The 19,924-nt window shown below is 48.3% G+C and overlaps 2 protein-coding genes across 4 annotated transcripts in view; both read right to left on the reverse strand.

Moving 5' to 3' along the window:
• Positions 1–5,697: 5,697 nt before the first annotated feature.
• TRIM56 (tripartite motif containing 56) lies at positions 5,698–14,320 on the reverse strand. Of its 3 annotated transcripts, none has more exons than XM_087893725.1 (2): positions 14,197–14,320; positions 5,698–12,118 (listed from the first exon to the last, which is right to left on the reverse strand). In XM_087893725.1, the coding sequence occupies exon 2, from the start codon at positions 12,058–12,060 to the stop codon at positions 9,982–9,984; it is 2,079 nt and encodes a 692-aa protein (XP_087749851.1). In that variant the 5' UTR covers positions 12,061–12,118; positions 14,197–14,320; the 3' UTR covers positions 5,698–9,981. The 3 variants fall into 3 exon arrangements, with proteins under 3 accessions (XP_087749851.1, XP_034286702.2, XP_060540661.2); XM_034430811.3 differs by lacking the exon at positions 14,197–14,320 and adding an exon at positions 13,451–13,581; XM_060684678.2 differs by lacking the exon at positions 14,197–14,320 and adding an exon at positions 13,508–13,569.
• A 3,455-nt stretch (positions 14,321–17,775) lies between these two features.
• LOC117673439 (uncharacterized) overlaps positions 17,776–19,924 on the reverse strand; it is a 45,180-nt gene continuing 43,031 nt past the window's right edge. The window contains exons 9-11 of the mRNA XM_034430812.3: positions 18,525–18,637; positions 18,264–18,358; positions 17,776–17,915 (exon numbers count right to left, since the gene is read on the reverse strand). Of these exons, the coding sequence (XP_034286703.2) occupies positions 17,880–17,915; positions 18,264–18,358; positions 18,525–18,637 (244 nt within the window). The 3' untranslated portion in view covers positions 17,776–17,879. The remainder of the gene's footprint in view (positions 17,916–18,263; positions 18,359–18,524; positions 18,638–19,924) is intronic.

A 19,924-nucleotide genomic window follows, 5' to 3' on the forward strand; every position in this document is an offset into this window, starting at 1 on the left:
CCATATGGCCCTGGCCGCTTAGGCCTGATGGCATTACGGGAAGCCTTGCTAACCCACTCCGCCCTGAGGTGGCCCGCGCCCTTCAGCCGAGCATGGCGGGTCCCCCCCCCCCCAGCCATTGGCCTTACATTTGCAGGCAGCCATGGTGAGCTTTGCAAGCCCCACGGGCTGGAAGGTAAGGCTGATGGTGTTCGGCCCCCTCTCCCAGCCTGGCCCCCTCCCCCAGCCCATAGCACAGCTGCTGTGGGCAGCCAGGGACCACGTGGCTGCACTGCTGGCCAGCCGGCCTTACCCAATCTTTCACAAGATTCTTGTGTTAAAATAAGCACACAAAAAAAATAGTAAGAGAACACCTGTCTGATCTTGATGAATACAAATCACCCGGACCTGGTGGATTACATCCCAGAGTTTTAAAGGAGCTGGCAGATGTCATCTCAGAACCACTGTACCACATCTTCAAAAACCCTGGAGCACTGGGGAACTATCAGAGGACTGGAAAAGAGCTGATGTGGTTCCCATCTTCAAAAAAGGAAAATAACAGACCCAGGAAACTGCAGACCAATCAGCCTAACACCAAAACCCAAGAAGATATTGGAAAAGATAATAAAAAAACAGATCTGCCAACATGAGCCGTGGTGGCGCAGTGGTTAGAGTGCAGTACTGCAGACTACTTCTGCTGATCACTGGCTGCCAGCAGTTTGGCAGATCGAATTTCATCAGGCTCAAAGTTGACTCAGCCTTTCATCCTTCCGAGGTGGGTAAAATAAGGACCCAATGACGGTGAGATGGAAAGGACAAAGGAGAAGGTCTGGAGTGACTTTAAATACCACAGTATTAAAAGAAAAGGACTTTGTACAGAAAATGGAGAAAGAATTGGCTTTCTTTTTCAAAGAAAATAGAAAAGAAGATACATCAATGCAGAATCTGTGGGATATTATGAAAGCTTAAGCCAGAGGCCTGATTATTGACTATATGAGAAAGAGGAATATTAAGAAAAGGCAAGCATATAAAATGTTAGAGGATGATTATAAGAAATTTGAAAAAGAACTACAGAAGTTCCCACAAAAAAAGGATATTAAAATGAAAATGGATGCAACTAAATATAAAATGGGATTAATAGAAAAAGAAGATTTAGCACAAAAAATTAGGAATGCTAAACAGAACTACTTTGAAGATGCTAATAAACCAGGCAGATGGCTAGCATATAAACTGAAAAAAGAGAGAGAATCAAAGAAAATAACACAATTATTAGATGAGCAAGGACAAATTAGATTTGGAAATGAGGAGAAGAAAAACATTATACAAGATTACTATAAAAAACTATATGAAAAAGAAAATATAGACGAGGAAAGTGTTAAACAATATCTACATAAGGCAAATTTACTTCAGATCTCAAAAGATACTGAGATGATGCTAGAAGGAAACATAATGATGATGGAATTGACTGAAGCTCATAAAAATGAAAAGATTGGGAAGGTGCCAGGCCGAGACGGACTGCCAGCGGAATACTATAAGACTTTACAGGAATCACTGAGTCTCCCACTGTTAGAAGTTATGAATGAAGTAATGTTAAAGAAGGAAATACCCAAATCATGGTTAGAAGCATATATTACATTTATCCCAAAGGAGGATACTGACCCACAAGAAGTCAAGATTTATAGGCTTATATCCCTACTAAATTCAGATTATAAAATCTTCGCTACAATATTAGCAGAAAGACTTAAAAGATATTTAAATAATTTTATCCATTCAGATCAAAATGGATTTCTGCCAAAAAGACAGATTAGAGACAACTTGAGGATAATACTGGACATTTTATTTATTTATTTATTTTATTAAATTTTTATACTGCCCTTCTCCCACTGGACTCAGGGCGGTGAACAGCCAAGAATAAAAAACATCATATAAAAAATTTAATTTTTTTTAAAAAAAAAGAATTAAACAAATTTTGGCCCAATAAATTTAAAACACCCCAACTAAAATCAATTAACAGTTAAAAATATCTAAGGGGAGGTTAAGCCAGCCCGGCTTGATGAAATAAAAAAGTTTTAAGGGCACGGCGAAAAGTACAGAGATCTGGGATCCTACGTATCTCCGGGGGCAGGTCGTTCCAGAGGGCAGGTGCTGCCACAGAGAAGGCCCTCCCCCTGAGGGTCGCCAGCCAACATTGTCTGGTCAACGGCACCCTGAGGAGTCCCTCTCTGTGGGAGCGTACTGGCCTGTGGGAGGCTATCGGTGGCAAAAGGCGGTCGCATAAGTACCCAGGCCCTAAACCATGGAGCGCTTTAAAAGTAGTAACCAACACCTTGAAGCGCACCCAGAAGACCACCGGGAGCCAGTGCAGCTTGTGCAGGAGGGGCGTCACATGGGAGCGCCCCATCGCTCCCATAATCCCCCGCGCGGCCGCATTCTGTACCAGTTGGAGCCTCTGGATGCTCCTCAAGGGGGTCCCCATGTAGAGAGCATTACAGTAGTCCAGGCGGGAGGTGACAAGTGCCTGAGTGACCGTGCGTAAGGAGTCCCGATCCAGAAGGGGACGCAACTGGCGAATCAGGCGAACCTGATAAAAAGCCCCCCTGGCCATGGCCGTCATATGCTCTTCTAAAGACAGCCGTGCGTCCTGGAGGATGCCCAAGTTGCGAGCCCTCTCCATGGGGGCCAGTAACTCGCCCCCAATAGCCAGTGATGGCACCAGCTGGCTATATTGGGATGCCGGAAGCCACAGCCACTCGGTCTTGGAAGGGTTGAGTCGGAGCCTGTTTCTCCACATCCAGACCCACACGCAGGGCCGGATTTAGATGAAAAGAGGCCCTAGGCTATTCCACTTATAAGGCCCTTTCACCTATAGCAGTGGGTCTCAACCTTCCTAATGCTGCGACCCTTTAATACAGTTCCTCGTGTTGTGGTGACCCCCAACCATAAAATTATTCCATTGACCATTGAAAATATGTGTTTTCCGATGGTCTTAGGTGACCACTGTGAAAGGGTTGTTCGACCCCCAAAGGGGTCCCGACCCACAGGTTGAGAACCACTGACCTATAGTGAAAGTGTAATTTTAATTTTGCTAACAATTTGAATGTAGGCCCCTCTTGATCTTGAGGCCCTAGGCTGAAGCCTAGTTAGCCTATAGGAAAATCCGGCCCTGCCCGCACGGCCTCTAGGCACCGGGACATCACTTCAAGGGCATCATTGGGATGGCCTGGGGTGGAGATGTACAGCTGAGTATCATCAGCATACTGATGGAACTCCACCCCAAAACCACGGATGATCTCGCCCAGCGGCTTCACATAAATTTTTGAATACTATGAGGCACACCCGGAAAAGCAAATGACTTTGATGTTTTTAGATGCACAGAAAGCCTTCAACAATGTGAACTGGCGATTTATGATATTACAATTGAAACAGATGGGCTTTGGGGAGAAATTTACTCAAGCCATAGAAGCTATATATCATAAACAAATAGCAAAAGTAATGATAAATGGAGAAAAGAGCCTTGGTGGCACAGCAGACTAAGTGCTGTTAAGTAACACCAGCTGCCTGCAATTACTGCAAGTTCGAATCTCACCTGGCTCAAGGTTGACTCAGCCTTCCATCCTTTCGAGGTAGGTAAAATGAGGACCCGGTTTGTGGGGGCAATAAGCTGACTTTGTATAAAAAAGAACACCACTTGGGGGGGGGGCAAAAGCCCTACTAAGCAGGTATATACAAAAGTATAAAGGTATTGCTTAAATAATGAATTTTAATGGGTGTTTTAGTTTTTTAATATAGGGCCAAATTATTTAATATGTTTTAAATTATTTTTAAACTTTATGGATATACGTGTTTTATTGTGGCTGTGCACCGCCTTGAGTCCCTTGGAAGAAGGGCGGTATAAAAATTTAAATAATAAATAAATAAATAAATATTGCTTAACGCATTGTAAGCTGCCCTGAGTCTCCAGAGAAGGGCAGCATATAAATTGAACCAATAAATAAATAAATAAATTGACAGAATTTATTAAAATACAAAAAGGAACGAGACAAGGTTGCCCACTGTCACCACTGTTGTTTCTGTTAACACTAGAAGTACTAAATAGAAATTTTAGAGAAGAAAAAAAATAAAAGGAATGAAAATTCAAAACCAAAAATATAAATTGCAAGCATTTGCAGATGACCTGGTGTTTATTCTGGAAGATTCACTTGAATCAATAAATAAACTGATAGATAAAATAGGAGAATTTGGTAAGGTGTCAGGCCTCAAAATAAATAAAGATAAAACGAAGATTTTGACAAAAATATGTTAAAAAAACAAAAAGAAGAGTTGGCGGAAGTATCAAGGATGCAGGTCATGAACAAGGTTAAGTACTTGGGGATACATTTATTTTATTTATTTTATTTTGAATTTATATACCGGACCTTCTCCCGAGGGACTCAGGGTAGTGTACAGCCAGATAAAAACATACAATACAAACATTAAAAACAATTAAAAGAATATATATTAATTTGGCCCCAATTTAAAAAGACAAACCAATTAAAATATTTAAAAATATGTTAAGCCAGCCCGCAAGCATTTGACAGCAAGATGCAGTACACTTAAGGAGAATAATTATAATAAGCTTAAACAACAGATAGTGACAGATTTAGCAAAATGGGAGAATTTGCAACTATCATTGATAGGGAGGATATCAACTATAAAAATGAATATATTGCCTTGAATTTTATATTTGTTCCAGACAATTCCAATTAAGTTGGGGAAAGAATATTTTGAAGATCTAAACAAAATTGTGTTAAAATATATTTGGCAGGGTAAAAAGGCGAGGATTAAATTAAAATTGTTGCAAGATGTTAGATCAAGAGGAGGCTTTGGTTTACCGGATTGGGAACTATATTACCAAGCATGTAAATTGATGTGGATTAAAGAATGGATAATGTTAAGAAATATTAGATTGTTGACTTTAGAAGGTCATGATTTGTTGTTGGGCTGGCACGCTTTTTTATGGTATAAAAGTACAAAAACACAGGGTTATTTCAGAAGACATATTATATGAGTCTTTGTTATTAAATTGGGAGAAGATCAAAAAATACCATTACTTAAAAATTCCAGTCTGGTTATCTTCTATTGAAGCATTCTCACACTCAATAACATTTAGAAAGGAACAAATTGTTAGATATGGTGAATTATTGAATGAAAAGGGTGAACTTAAATCGAAGCAGGAATTAGAAGAATAAGAGATAGAAATGGATTGGTTTTCATATATGCAAATACAGTCTAGATATGATGAAGATTCTAAGAATGAGGGTTTTTACAGTAATTTGACGAATTTAGATAAAATTTTAACAGGTTCTGTTGACTATGTTATCAAAAAATTATATGGTTATTTATTAGAAGTTAAACTGGAAGAAGAACAAGTTAAAGAAACAATGATTGCATGAGGGAAAAATTTTGGCCATGGGATTGATTTAGAGAAATGGCAGAAATTGTGGTTGCAGAATTATAAAATGACAATGTCAATAGCATATAAGGAGAATTTGTATAAGATGTTTTACAGTATCTACCCCCGGCAAGAATAGCCAGAATGTACAAGAACAAATCGGAGAAGTGTTGGAAGTGTCATCAGACTCTGGGTTCATACTACCATATGTAGTGGACATGTGCAGAAGCTAAAAGATATTGGACCAAAATCCAGACATGGTTGGAAAAAATGATAAAGAAACATACTGATTTTAAACCAGAGATATTTTTATTAGGGATTGTACCAGAAACATATAACAGAGGACTGAGATACTTAATTGTGAATGTCTTAACAGCGGCTAGAATTGTATTTGCTAAAAACTGGAAAGGAGAGAAGATACCTACTGATGATGATGTTATCAAGAAAATTTTGGAATGTGCTGAAATGAGCAAATTGACATTTGAAATTAGAGAACAGGAAGATAAACAATATTATTTGATATGGCACTTATTTTACCAACTAATAAAGCATGGAAATGAAATATGAAATATGAAATGGATGTAATAATAAAATATATAAAGCGGGGTTTTTTTATGGGAGATAAGCCATTGTTAAATAATTGATAAATGAGAATATGGATATGGGATTAAGCACAAAAGATTTGTAACCTATCGATACACTTTCTGTAATTGTAATGGATGATGGTTGTTTTAAGTTTTGTTTAAAAATAAAAAACTTTTTTCAAAAAAAAAAAAGGACCCAAATTGTTGGGGGCAAGAAGATGTTGACTCTGTAAACAGTTTAGAGAGGGCTGTAAAGCACTTGAAGCAGTATATAAATCTAAGTGCTATTGCTATTGCTATCTAGAAACAAGTAAAGTAATTACTAGCAATCAATACTGGTTTGTTAAAAACAGATCATGCCAAATCAATCTTATTTAATTCTTCAACATAGTGACTAAATTAGTAGACCAGCGAAATACTGTGGACATAATATACTTAGACTTCAGCAAGGCATTCAACAAAGTAGACCACAACCTACTTCTTGGTAAGCTAGAAAAAAGTGGGATAGGTAGCATCACCACCAGATGGATTCATAACTGGCTGACAAACCATACCCAATGAGTAGTCCTTAATGGATCTGCGTCTACATGGAGAGAAGTAAGCAGTCGGGTACCACAAGGTGCCATCATAGGCCCAGTACTCTTCAATATCTTCATAAATGACTTAGATGAGGGAATAGAAGGGGAATTTACCAAATTTGCAGATGATACTAAGCTGGCAGGAATAGCTAACACCCTAGAAGATAGGCTCAAGATCCAGATGGATCTTGACAGACTTGAACACTGGGCCCTATCTAACAAAATGAAATTCAATGTAGAGAAAAGTAAAATCTTACACTTAGGCAAGAAAAACGAAAAGTACAAATATAGGTTGGATGAAACCAGCTTAACAGCAGTAACTGTGAAAGGGATCTTGGCATCTGAGTGGACAACCAGCTAAATATGAGCCAATAGTGTGCAGCGGCAGCCAAAAAAGCCAATGCAATCCTAAATTGCATTAACAGAGGGATACAATCAAGATCAAGTGAGGTACTACTACCATTCTATAAAGCCTGAGTAAGACCACACCTAGAATACTGCATCCAGCTTTGGGGGGTTGAGGGGTGCTGGGGATAAAATTGTTTTATAATTTTTAATAAAATAAAAAGAAAGGCAAATGTATTAATAGAGAAGTAAGAAGAAGAAGAAGATATAAAAGATGTATTAGAAGATATATTCAATGATTGATTATGTATTGTTTGTATGTTTGATTATAAAAATAAAAAACATTTGTATTATAAAAAAAAGATCAAGTGAGGTACTACTACCATTCTATAAAGCCTGAGTAGGACCACACCTAGAATACTGCATTCAGCTTTGGTCACAACACTATAAAAAGATGTTGAGACTCTAGAAAAAGTGCAGAGAAGAGCAACCAGGATGATGAGGGGACTGGAGACTAAAACATATGAAGAACGGTTGCAGGAACTGGTCATGGCTAGTCTAGTGAAGAGAAGGACCAGGGGAGACATGATAGCAGTGTTCCAATATTTGAGGGGCTGCCACAGAGAGGAAGGGGTCAAGCTATTTTCCAAGGTACCTGAAGGCCAGACAAGGAATAATAGATGGAAACTAATGAATGAAAGATTCAACCTAGAAATAAGGAGAAATTTTCTGACAGAATAATCAACCAAAGGAAGAGAAGTTGCCTTCAGAAGTTGTGGGAGCTTCATCACTGGAGGCTTTCAAGAAGAGACTGGACTGCCATTTGTCGGAAATGGTGGAGGGCAGGGGTCTGCAACCTTAAACACTCAAAGAGCTATTTGGACCCATTTCCCACAGAAAAGAAAACACAGGGAGCCACAGAGGCCAACTCAACATCACTCACTCCCACCCAGTCACATGACACGAGTGACTGGAAGGGGAGGGCAGGGGGTGGGGCCAGCTAGTGGTGGGTTCAGCCGATGGGGAGTCACAGCAAGAGGACGAAAGAGTCGCATGCGGCTCTGGAGCTGCAGTAGCTGACACCCAGTGTAGGGTCTCCTGCTTGGGCAGGGGGATGGGGGTGGACTAGATGACCTACAAGGTCGCTTCCAACTCTGTTAATCTAATCTTACTGGGATGACCTTTGACCAGCCCTCCCCATTCTTCCCTGCAATGTCAGCAACATGACATAGTGTCCCAAATTAGTGTGGCCAAAGTGACTTGGCTCACAGGTTCTCCTGACAGGGGGGCTCTCCTTTGCTGCTGGGAACCCCCTACCTGCCCTCTGAAAAGATGGCTTGGAAACAGAAGCCCAGCCCCACAGACAGAGCCGAACCCCAACTTCAACCCACAGCTTCAGAGAATCCCAAAGTTTAGAGAAATGTGCCCTCTGGTGGCTACAGAAGGAGATACGCACACAGCCAATACACAGTCACCGCCAAGACCCTTCTTGGCCCACCCGTTGCCCACATCTCTCTGCTGCCAGCTCCATTGTTGCAGAGTTGCCAACCAATCATTCATGTGACAATATTTTGCTCTTGGAAACCTCTGACCTCATGTTTCCACAGCCTTTCTTAGCTACAATGGCTGAGTAAAGGCTAATAGAAATTACAGTTAAAAGGCAAATCAAATATTTTCCCAAACATTTGAAAGAGGAACACCAGGTAACTCATTCTGAAACCCCTTAAGGCATCCCCACAGAGTCATGTTTGCAGCATTGCTGGCACAGAGGGCTAAAGGCAGGCAACAAGCATATTAAGCTCTGTGGGAATGCGGTGGCCATAGTACATGTATAGACCAGTTTAACTGGTTGGACACGTGTATGGAGCTTAGCACCGAAATAATCTAAGTGGAAAAAGCGGGTTCAGCTGGATACTCTCTGAAGGGCCCTATTCGTTCTCTCTTTGTTCAGAACATAGACTGTATTTGCAAAGGCAGAGACATCTCCTTGTGCTACATTCCTGAGGGCTGAGGTAATCTCTGATAGCGGGGAGACGGGGAGATGGGCCTCTCTGCTAGCAGAAGGCAGAAGCTGGGAGAATTGAGTTTAGTTTTTCCTTAACTTTCGCTTTCCTAGAATTCACGTGATTTACTGTAATTGGTAGAATGTGAAACCTATATGGAGAATATATGGATGCTTTTCTTCTTCATGCATGTAATATGAGATGTGTAGCCATAATAAAGCCTTCTGATGACACTGTATTTTGATAACTAATAAAAGAGATGGCAGGCTTTTGTTCACTGCTCTCTCATCACGAGAAACACCTGTCCTTGTGCTTTCTCTAATCTGGACTACTCATGAGAAGCCCGCCAGGATGAATGCAACAAAGCTCCCCCCCCCCCATTAGCTTAATGCCAATGCACCCTAAGTGACTGCACTAGCACAGAAGCCCAGGCAAGTTCTCCCTCCCTGGTTAAAGATGCCTATAGACCTCAGGAGGAGCAGAAACATGGGGGGAGGGGGGGCGCGGGGAGGCATCCCAGGCAGCTGACCTAGAGATATGCAGCCCAGATTCTAGCAGCCCAGTTTACATTCGCTGGGCGCCAAACGTTCAGAGCCTTTTCTCCTGAGAGGCCTGAAGCTCTCCAGTCACCATCTCTCCTCCCTTGCTAACTGCCTCTTAGAGTGGAGAAGGAGGCCTTTGCCAGGAGCACCCAGTGTTCTTTCAGCCAGCCAACCTCCTCTCTTGTGGTTGCTGTGGCACCTCGCCATCTCCTGCCCATAGAAGACACCCCGCCCTCTGGCCAGCTGGCCTCTCCAAGAGCAAAATTCATGCCACCCATTTCTGTCCACCCTCAGTATTCCTAGGCAGGACTGGGGCAGTGGGAGAGGCCCAGCCTTCTGGAGACACAGCCCTTCACACAGTGATGGGTTACCTGGGGGCCTGAACACCCCTCCACACACACACACAGGTTTTAGAGCCAACCCACTGCCAAAGAGTTTCTGCTCCCATCTGAAACCCTGCAGACGTGCAGTGCCCCCCCCATCCCCCTCCTGGCCCCATCCCCAGGGCCTGCTCCCCATTCACTTGCCCTGGTACTTGATCTTAAAGACATGGACAGTGCCATTGGTGAGGGCTACCACAAAATGTCCGTCCCCGGCAATGGTGACCATTCGTGGCTTGAAGATGTTGTTCTCTGCTGTGAGAAAAGATCCCAGCTCCTCCCCGGCCTCTGAAAAGGCCACAACCTTGTTCAGCTCCTGAAGTACCACATAGACGATCCCGGGGGCATCAACACAGACGCTGCCCGGTTGAGACTCCCTCAACTGCCCTTCCTGGAATTCGGTCACCAGATCCCCATTCCTGGCAAGCAGCACCACACTATGTCGGTACCAGTCAGATGCCACAAATCCCTCTTTCCATCTGCCCAGGAATACCAGGCACCTGTCGTGAGAGCCCTCTGGCACAATCTTCTCCAAGAGTTGTCCTTTCATGTTGAACACCTCCAGATGTCCTTCCACAGACACGACCACGCAGTTCCCGTCACAGGTGGTCACTGCGTGGCTGGCCTGGCCCCCCTTGAGTGCCTTTTGCCATATAATCCCCCCTGTTTCATTTAAAACATAGAGCTGAGATCCAGCGGTGAAGACCACCTTGTTACCCACGGCAGCCACGCTGAATGGGGCCACATTGCTCGGCACTGGAATTGTGCCCTTGAACTCGCCCTGCAGAGAGAAGCGCTTCAACTTCTTGTTCTGCTCATCGGCCATGAGGATTTCGCTGGAGCCAAGTGGGCACAAACCCGTGATTTGTGGCTGCTTCTTGTCACTTGGGACTTTCCCCCAGAAACTGCAGAAAAAGACAGGCTTCGGGATCAAGCGGGGGACCTCTGGCCCATTGGAGGAAGGAAGCCCACCAACTTCCACCAGCCCAGAGCTTTCCCCATTTGGGGCCTTTTCCTGTCTGGAGGCCTCGCCCCCTTCTGCTCCCTGGGGCTGCTTCTGCCTCTGCTTTGCTTTCTTCTTAGCCAGTTTGGTGGAGTTCCCCACGTTGCACTCTGTGGTTGCTGTGGCCTTCTCATGAAATTCCAGGTGGAACAGGTTGCAGCCGCAGAGGAGGTCTGGCTGGATGCGGAGCTTGGGGACCTGCATGGCGAGGGTCTCCCATGAGAAGCTCTGCAGCTGCCTCAGCCTCTCCGAGATCATCTGCTCCAAGGACACGATCTCCTCCTCTTGACCCAGATTCAGCACCTTCTGGGTGAAGGTCACTGTGGTAGAGGCCACCTGCTCCTGGAACCCTAGCTCAGAAAGCAGCAGCCGAGAGGCCTCCTTCCGCTCCTCCAAGTAGCCAGAAAGTTGGCCCAGGACCTTTCCCTTGTGGTTGAGCAACTGTTCCATGGCCTTGGCACACGTCTGCTCTATCACGCTATGAATGTTCATGTTCCACACCTCCATCTCCTTTATCTCGTTCTCTAGGTCAGCCTTTCCCTTGGCGATGAGCTGCATCTTCTCCTCCACCCCAGCCAAGAGGCCTGTGATGACGGGACGGCGGGCTTTTGCAGCCTCCGACAGGGGCAGGGATGGGTGCTCTAGGTGAGGGCCAAGACGACACTCTCGGCAGAGGGCAGCAGCGCAGGGAATGCAGAAATACTGCAAGTCTTCGTCCTTGTGCTCTTTGCAGCGTGAGGCCTGACGTTTCCGGACCTCCTCATTGTACTTCCCAGAACGGTAAGCCTCCATGTCTACCACGAGATGGCTGTGGGTAAGTCGGGAGCAACGGTGCCCAAGGGCACAGGCCTGACACAGATGGTCAGCACAATCGATGCAGTGAGACACAGCGACAGAGCTGGCATCTTGCCCAATGAGCGGGCACAGGCTGCAGGTGGCCCTGGCCTTCTCAACCGGAGGTACCAAGTCCAGGAAGCCATTGATAAAGAAGTTGGTCTTTAAACCTTCAATGCCAGCTGGGAGAGGCACCGGCTCACGGCATTCAGGGCACCGCAGTTCCCGCTTTGACCCACCTAGCAGTTTCTTCAGACAGTCCTGGCAGTAACTGTGGAGGCAGGGTAAGATTTTGGGCTGACAATAGTGCCCCAGACAAATGGTGCAAGTCAGGAAGCTGCTGGAAAGGTTCTCCCAGAGGGAAGATGCTTTGGCAGCCATCTGGCCACCTTCTGTCCAGAGAAGCAGGGATGAAGGCCCAGCTCACCTTGGCCTGCACCTGGAAGGGAAGGACAGAGTGGTGTAACCAGGTCCAAGCAGACACCCACCCCTGGCCTGCTCCTCTAGCGGTGCCCTGGGGAGCCTTGTGGGGCCATGAAGCAGAGGGGCTCTGGGACCCACCCTGGTTTGAGCCCCAGGGAGAGGGAGCTAAAGGTCAGGAGCTTGAGCGGTCAGGGGCCCTTGCTGTCCCAGGAAACCAGCTCTTCTTGCAAGTGGAAGCCCCTTCTGGCTGACTCAGGGAGGCCCCTTCCCCTTCAGGAACTCCCAGCATGGCCGTAGGACCTGCCCCCAACGCTTCCCCCACCCACAGAATAACAGAGTTGGAAGGGACCTTGGAGGTCTTCTGATCCAGCCCCCTGCTCGAGCAGGAGACCCTAAACCAAGAGGGTCCCCATGGTAAGGCAGGGAGAAGTCTTCCCTGCCGGGGACCTTGGCCAGCGGCCAGCGGGGCTCTGAGTCTCCAAAGGTGCAACCAGGGTGGATAAAAATCAATGTTTTTAAAAAAAAAAAATCAAAAAAATCAGATTTTTTTTATTTAAATCGGATTTTTTTTAATTTAAATCGGATTTTTTTTTATTTAAATCGGATTTTTTTGATTTTTATTGAATTTATTTTAATAAAAAACTTTTGGGGTAAAAATCTATCGTAAGATAGTTTTCTATTTAAGATACATAAATAATTTAGTTTATTCAGCATGAAATGGAGCTTAGTTATGTAGCACAAGACGAGCCTTGGTAGTACAGTGGTCTAAGAGCCTTGGTAGTACAGTGGTCTAAAGCACCCTGTTATTAAGACCAGCTGCCTGCAATTACTGCAATTACTGCAGGTTCGAATCTCACCAGGCTCAAGGTTGACTCAGCCTTCCATCCTTCCAAGGTAGGTTAAATGAGGACCCGGTTTGTGGGAGCAATAAGCTGACTTTGTATAAATGTACAAAAGGATGAAGGCTATTGCTTAACGCATTGTAAACCGCCCTGAGTCTCCGGAGAAGGGTGGCATATAAATCAAATTTAAAAAAAAAGACTGTATATTCTTTTCAACAGTGAAAAGAAAAACAGTGGGTCAAAGGAGTAGCAGAGATGACAGTTGCTCTTTAAAAATTATGATTTAAATCGAGTTGATTTAAATCAAGTCTTTTTACTGGTGATTTAAATCATGATTTAAAGGCTATTGCTGAGCACATTGTAAGCCGCCCTGAGTCTCTGGAGAAGGGCGGCATATAAATCAAATTTAAAAAAAAAAATCGACTCGATTTAAATCAAATCCACCCTGGGTGCAACCTCCCCTGCGGCGGAAGACTGAGAGACGGCCAGGGCTGCCAGGTTCCTACCTGGTCTGGAGAAGATATGGGGCACACCTTGGGCTGGAGGGCACCTCCTCTTCTCACCTTGTGGGGAAGCCAGTGGGGGAACCCAGAGAGCTGCCACTGCTGCAAACCACAGACTTTGTGGAAGCAGAAACAAAACCAAAAGAAGCTGCCCTGGGACACACGCAAAACCTGGAAGGGAACAGAGCCCATAGCCGGGAGGGGGAGAGCGCTTCTCCACTCTTACCCTCTGAGTGGCTCAGAGTCTCCCCCAACCTATCTGGCTCCCAGCTTCCCCCACAGCCGCCTTGCCTCAAATGGCCTTTCCTGACAGCCAAGCCAGGACAAGGGTCTTGGGGGCTGCGGAGGCCTTTCCTGCTTGGGTTGCTCCGGGGGTCTTCCAGAGGAGGGTCCCCTGCGAGGGAGCCAAGGGCTGTTTCTAAGGAGCCCTGGAACGCCTGGGGGGAGCCTGCTTTCTTTGAGGAGGTGGGCACTTTGGGGCAATAAGAAAAGACCAGCTACTCTTGAAACGCTGGCAGCCACTCAGCGTGGGCTCATTCCATCCCATCCATTCCGGCTTTTACACCACTCCTCCATTCCCAAGCGCTCCTGTCCTCGGGCCCAGGAGTAGGAAGTGGGACGGGGAGCGAGAGTCAGAGCAGCTGTGCCCCCCCCAAAACAGTCAGTGGACTTGGCCCTCCCCCCCTCCTTTCCCCAGCGCCCTCCAGCGAGAGCTGCCCTCAGAAGGGACAACTGAGTCAAAAGTCTACCTGTGGCCCTGCCAGGAAGTGAGGACTCCTGTCATCTCACACACACCCCCCTGCATACAGGTTAACCCCTGTGCAGCTGAAGGGGCCCTGCAAGGAGGCAGCAATCTCCCTGAGGAAGTCTGGGTGGCCTTTTCTGACTAGCCCCTTTTACCAGGCACCCCGCCTGAATCTCTGCACACACACACACACAATGGGCCAGGCTCTGGCATTGAAGAGAGAGCCTGGGTTGGTGTAAAAATCGGAGTGGATGGGATGGAATGAGCCCATGCTGAGTGACTGCCAGCCAGCCTTTCAAGAGTGGCTGGTTTTTTCTTATTGCCCCAAAGCACCAAAGCCCCTCCTCAAAGCAAGCAGACTCCCCCCAGGCCTTCCAGGCCTCCCTTGAAACAACCCTTGGCGCCCTCGCAGGGGACCCTCCAAACAGGAAAGGCCTCCGCGGCCCCCAAGACCCGGCTTGTCCTGGCTTGGCTATCAGGAAAGACCATTTGTTCCCTTCCCTGGCCAGATGGCTGCCAAAGCATCTTCCCTCTGGGAGACCCTTTCCAGCAGCTTCCTGACTTGCACCATTTGTCTGGGGCATTACTGCCAGCCCAAAATCTTACCCTGCCTCCACAGCTACTGCCAGGACTGTCTGAAGAAGCTACTAGGTGGGTCAAAGCAGGAGCTGCGGTGCCCTGAATGCCGCGAGCCAATGCCTCTCCCAGGCCACGTTGAAGGTTTGAAGACGTTTTGAAAAAGCAACTTTGAGATAACCATGGCCTGGATGACTGAGAATCTCCCTAGATACCCATTGTATGTCTTAGCCTCCAGCCCCCTAATCTTCTTTCTTGCTCTTCTCTGCCCTCTTCTTAGAGTCTCGGCATCCCTTATGTATCCTGATGACCAGAAAATGGCTTTGTTCTCTGGCCCCCAGGCCCTGGTTCCAGGGATATTCCACTCCAGTCTTCCACCTGCAAGGCCGGGGCCCACTCACAGCTCCTGGCAGGGTGGCCCTTCAGACAGTCACTCGTGTCTTGGTCACCTCACCGCTGGACTGCCGTAAGGTGTTGCCCTTGAAGACCAACCAGAAGCTGCGGCTAGTCTAGTGCAAGTGGCCAATCCCAGCCCAGCTCCCCCTTTCCTGCCTTTGGCGGCCATTTCCATTTGAACCACAGTGAAAAGGCCCTCCCGGTCCTGGCTCGCTTTGCCACCAGGGGGAGGGAGGAGGGAGTTGCAGGCAGACCAGGAGAGGGTAAAAAAGGACTTAGAGATTTCAAATGTATTGAAATGTTGAACAAATCGCCTCTCAGTTACTGACAGAGCCAGTAGAGATGATCCCAGAACCACTCTTGGATTCCTGGGGGGCTGTTGAGAGCCCCCAAGGGAAAGGAGGATTTATTTATTTATAATTTATTTATTTTTATTTTTTTATTTTTTTTAAAAAAATTGATTTATATGCCGCCCTTCTCCGGAGACTCGTTAAGCAATAACCTTCATCCTTTTGTACATTTATACAAAGTCAGCTTATTGCTCCCACAAACTGGGTCCTCATTTAACCTACCTTAGAAAGGATGGAAGGCTGAGTCAACCTTGAGCCTGGTGAGATTCGAACTTACAGTAATTGCAGACAGCTGGTGTTAATCACAATGCTTTTTAGTCTGCTGATCTACCAGGCCCGCTATTTAATTTATATACCGCCCTTCTCCTGAAGGACTCGGGGCGGTGTACAGCCAATTAAAAACACAAGATACAAACAACAGTTTTAAAATAGTTAAAAGTATTAAACAATTTCGGCCCGAATTTAAAACCCAAAATTTAAAACACCCAATTTAAAATCATTCATATAGATAGCATTTACATAGATAGGATGGCAAACGTTCCCATCTTTGCAAAAGCGGAAGACCTGGGATATGACCGACCTGCCACTCTGACCTCCTCACTGGTCAGGCAGATGATCAAGGAGGCTGCGGAGTCCACCAGCCCAGAGATCAGGTCACAGGGTGCCGTCTGGTGCTTCCTAGCCCACTGGCAGCCCTGGGTTCCCGACCGGAAAGGGAGAGGTTGGAGGAAGGGCTGTGGGGAGGCCATATTGAGACAGCAAAGGCTAGAAGTGTGGTGGGGGGACAGCAAAGCAGCCATTGGGGGAGGTAGGAGGGCAGCCTTCAGGTGTCTTTAGGGTGAAGGAGAATCTCTGCCTCCTCTCGGTTCATGGTTGTTATGGGTGCTTCAGTGTCTGAGGAGCTTCCTCCGATTTCAGCCCTTAAGGATTTGAACCGCAGATAACGGCCGGATCCCAGACCTGCTGTTTGGGACCAGTGAATCTGCATGGGGACAAACTCCTCCCGCTCTTCTCAAGGAACAGGGCATGTCATTAAAGGGACGAGACTAGCGAGCTGCCCACTCACTTCCCTCTGCCGCAGGGAATCAAGCAAGTGCCCTCATTCGCACGCTGCATTGCGTGACCTCTTCATTGTGCCACACTCTTCCTCCATATCAACAGCATTTCAAAAACGCTCTTCCCCGGAGGGCTGTTTCCAAGGGACTCTTGGAAGAGCCAAAGTGACCCACGCTCTGAAAAGCTGCCTTTCACTTCTCCAGTTTTGCTCAGTGCCGCCGGCAGGGGGCGCTGTGCTCTCTCCTCGGCTTGGAGGTTTAGCGTCTCCTCTCTCCAGGACGCCGCTAGAGGGCCTGCGCCGGAGCTCCTCCTGAGCCGAGAAGACCCCCGCAGCAGCCGGAGACTCCGCTCTGAGAGCAGTGAACCCCTTGGGCTGGGGGATTCGAAAGGGCCAGATGCCCTCCCTCTCGCCAGCAGGCAGGGAGGACTCCCCACAGACACGGGGAGGGCAAGAGAAGAGGTTGCCCTGAGACCCCCCCCCCCGCCACTTTGGAGCTTTGCGTTTCAGCCCCCACCAGCAGCCGGAGCTGTGGCAGGAACTCCAGCTGGGGCGGGGAGCAGCCCTCCAGCAGGAGGAGGAGGTGGGTGTAGCCCTCGTTTGCCAAACAGGAATCTCGGTGCAGAGGTTCGTGGTCCAAGCCCCCCCGCCCACCCCCTCCGCACTCAGCACCAGTTGCTGGCCCAACAAGAGGCGGCTGAGCTGCTGCCCCCCCTCCTGCCCACAAGAGACCCAGACGAGGCTGTTGCGTTAACTGCTTTTATTACCCATAAAGGCAGGCAAAGCACAAGGCCGGAGCGGGTGGGGCTGGTGGAGGTCATGGCACAGCACGGAGCCAAACAATTGCCGGCAAGATGCACCCCCTCCACCAAAAGGGCTCTGAGCCTGAGGTGAGCCGGTCGGTGTCCAGGGCCAAAACGACCCTCCCCCCTCATCATCAGCCCCCATAGCAGATTCATGGGGCTTGCATGGCCTGGGGGGGGGTATGGATGTGCTCAGGGTCACCGTCACCGCCTGCAGAGACAGCGTGTGAGTCACGGGCGAGGGGGCAGCACAGGCAGCAGTTTCTTGACCCCGCAGGCCCCATATCTTCGTAAACTCCGACGGGGGTGAGGGTGCTGCCGGCAGAAGCGTCCCAAGTGCATTTCAGCATCCAGGCGTAGCAGAAGTCACACAGAGGCTCCTCCTCCTCCCACGGCCTCAGGAGCTGCTCCAAGGCGCCCCAGCCCCCAGTTCAGGGGTGGGCCAGGACCCTTGGGACGAGCAGCCCATCAAAGCTGCTTTGGTCCAATCTGGCCTTCCAAGGCGTCTTCAGAGCCGGGTTATCTGGGGTCGAGCAATGTGTGCCTGCAGAAGGAAGGAAGGAAAAGGCAATGGGGGGAAAGAGCATCAGGAGGGCAAGCCAGCTTTCCCGGCCCCCAGAGACAGAGGGGGGCCCAGGGAAACCCTGTAGGAGCCCTGCCTAATTGTCCTGGTGTTTGCAGCCCCATGTGGGATAGGGGCAGTTGGCCCTCTCCCTCCCCACCCTCTAGGACCTGTCCTTCCTGGTGTTCCCTGCCACCCCCCTCTGCCCCCTCCCCCAGCCGCTTTGTTCTGGGTTCCCTGGAAAGGTGACTGCTCCTCCTGCCTCCCTCCCTCCCATCCTTGTGTCTCCCAGGGAGGGTCCCCACCCAGATGCCCCTCCCCCTTCTGGACCTGGAGAGAGGTGTCCACTTGGTCGAGCCGAGGCTGGAAGCTGCCCTGGGTGGGCGTGGGGCAGGCATCCTCCCTGCTGGTGCTGGCAGAGGGGGCTGCAGGGAGAGAGTGGAGAGAGCGCAGTGAGACGAAGGTCCTTCTGCCAGAGAGGCATCCAGCTGTGGGGCACATCTTTGCCCTTCTCAGATGGTCAGGAGCCCTTGGACAGTCTTAGGAAGAAACCAGGATCCCTCTTCCAGAGAGGCTCCTGGCAGGACCTACCTGGCCGCTGTTGCTGGGCTAGGGGGCTCTGTGGGGAGAGGCCCTGAGGCCTGGCTGCCCAGTCCGAATCATTCTCATACCATTTCTCCTCGTTGGGGTTTGAATACAACTGCCTGGAGAGAGTAGGAAAGGCGGTCAGGGAGACCCAAGCTCTGACCCCCGGACTGGCCGGCAAGAGGACTCCGGACTGAGCCTGCTCCCCCAGCAGATGTTCCACCAGGAAAGAGGGGCTCCTCCCTCCCCACAGTAACACAAGAGGAGGGAATCCTCTGCGGCTGCACCATTTGAACTCGGAACCCCAAATGCAGCACAGCCTGCCTTGGCACAGGTGCCACCTGGTGAGGCCTTCCCTGGCCATCTTGGATGTTTGACAGTGCCAGGGCTGGGAGCTGCGGCTGGGTCCTGGCTTCCTCTGCCCTCATTGTGTGGGGAGGCACGGGCAGCTGCTCCCAACCTGGCCCTGGGCAAGTGTTCTGCCCCAGTTACGGACCCAAAAAATGCAGCACACACAAAGTCCATAAAACTTTAATTTACTAATTAAAGACTACTAATGAGCTTTCTTAGTAGTTGTTCGAACACAAGTACAATAAATCAGCCTCTTCTGAACAAGGATTGTTAATTTAACTTCATTAACAGCCAACAAGAATTCAAAGAATAATAACTCAGTTCTGAGGCACAGTATTTCAGATAACCATAATCTTACTGTGGTTGGCAGAATGCCCAGAAACAATTTGCAGGAAAACTGATGAGAGAAATGAGCCAAATCAAATGTTTTCTGGAATCAAGATGCGAAGGAATTTGAATGAAGTTCTTTCCTGCAAATTGCATCAGTCGTCATCCTTCCTTAAATAGGCTAGGGGAGTGGCCAATTAGCCCCAAGCCTTACTCTCGAGGAGACCTCCTCCTGAGGAGCCACTCCTGCCTTTTCGCAGCTCTGCGCGCTCGTGCATCGAGAAGAGGCTCCTCCTCTTCTTCCTCTTCACTTATGGGAGCTTCTGGAGGTTCTGAAGGCCCTGACTGAATCCCTGCCTCTGGCATCACATCTTCTCCAGCCTCCTCATTGTCCGACTCGAGTGCCAGCTGCACAGGCTGCTGGCGCAGCATCACACCAGCCTCCTCGCTGTCAGAATCAGCTACTAACTGCACAGACCGCTGACGGGCCACAACAGCGAGCCACCTCCGGAGCCGCCCATAAAGGCAAGCAGCATTCCCTGGCAAGCGGTGCTGGGCACTGTAGTGCCAACCCTTCCAGCAGGACAGCCCCCTTTCAAGGCCCACTCCAGCTCTGCTTTCTCCATGACTGCTCCAGAACCGCCTTCGGGACAAGCCTCTCTGGGTTAGTAGAGGCTGCTGAATGCCCCTTGCTGTTTTCAGCCTTTCAGGGCTGGGCTAGAAACCAG

The sequence above is a fragment of the Pantherophis guttatus genome, chromosome 4 (genome assembly GCF_059756535.1).
Source record: "Pantherophis guttatus breed Tessera chromosome 4, ASM5975653v1, whole genome shotgun sequence".
Classification (NCBI taxonomy): domain Eukaryota; kingdom Metazoa; phylum Chordata; class Lepidosauria; order Squamata; family Colubridae; genus Pantherophis; species Pantherophis guttatus.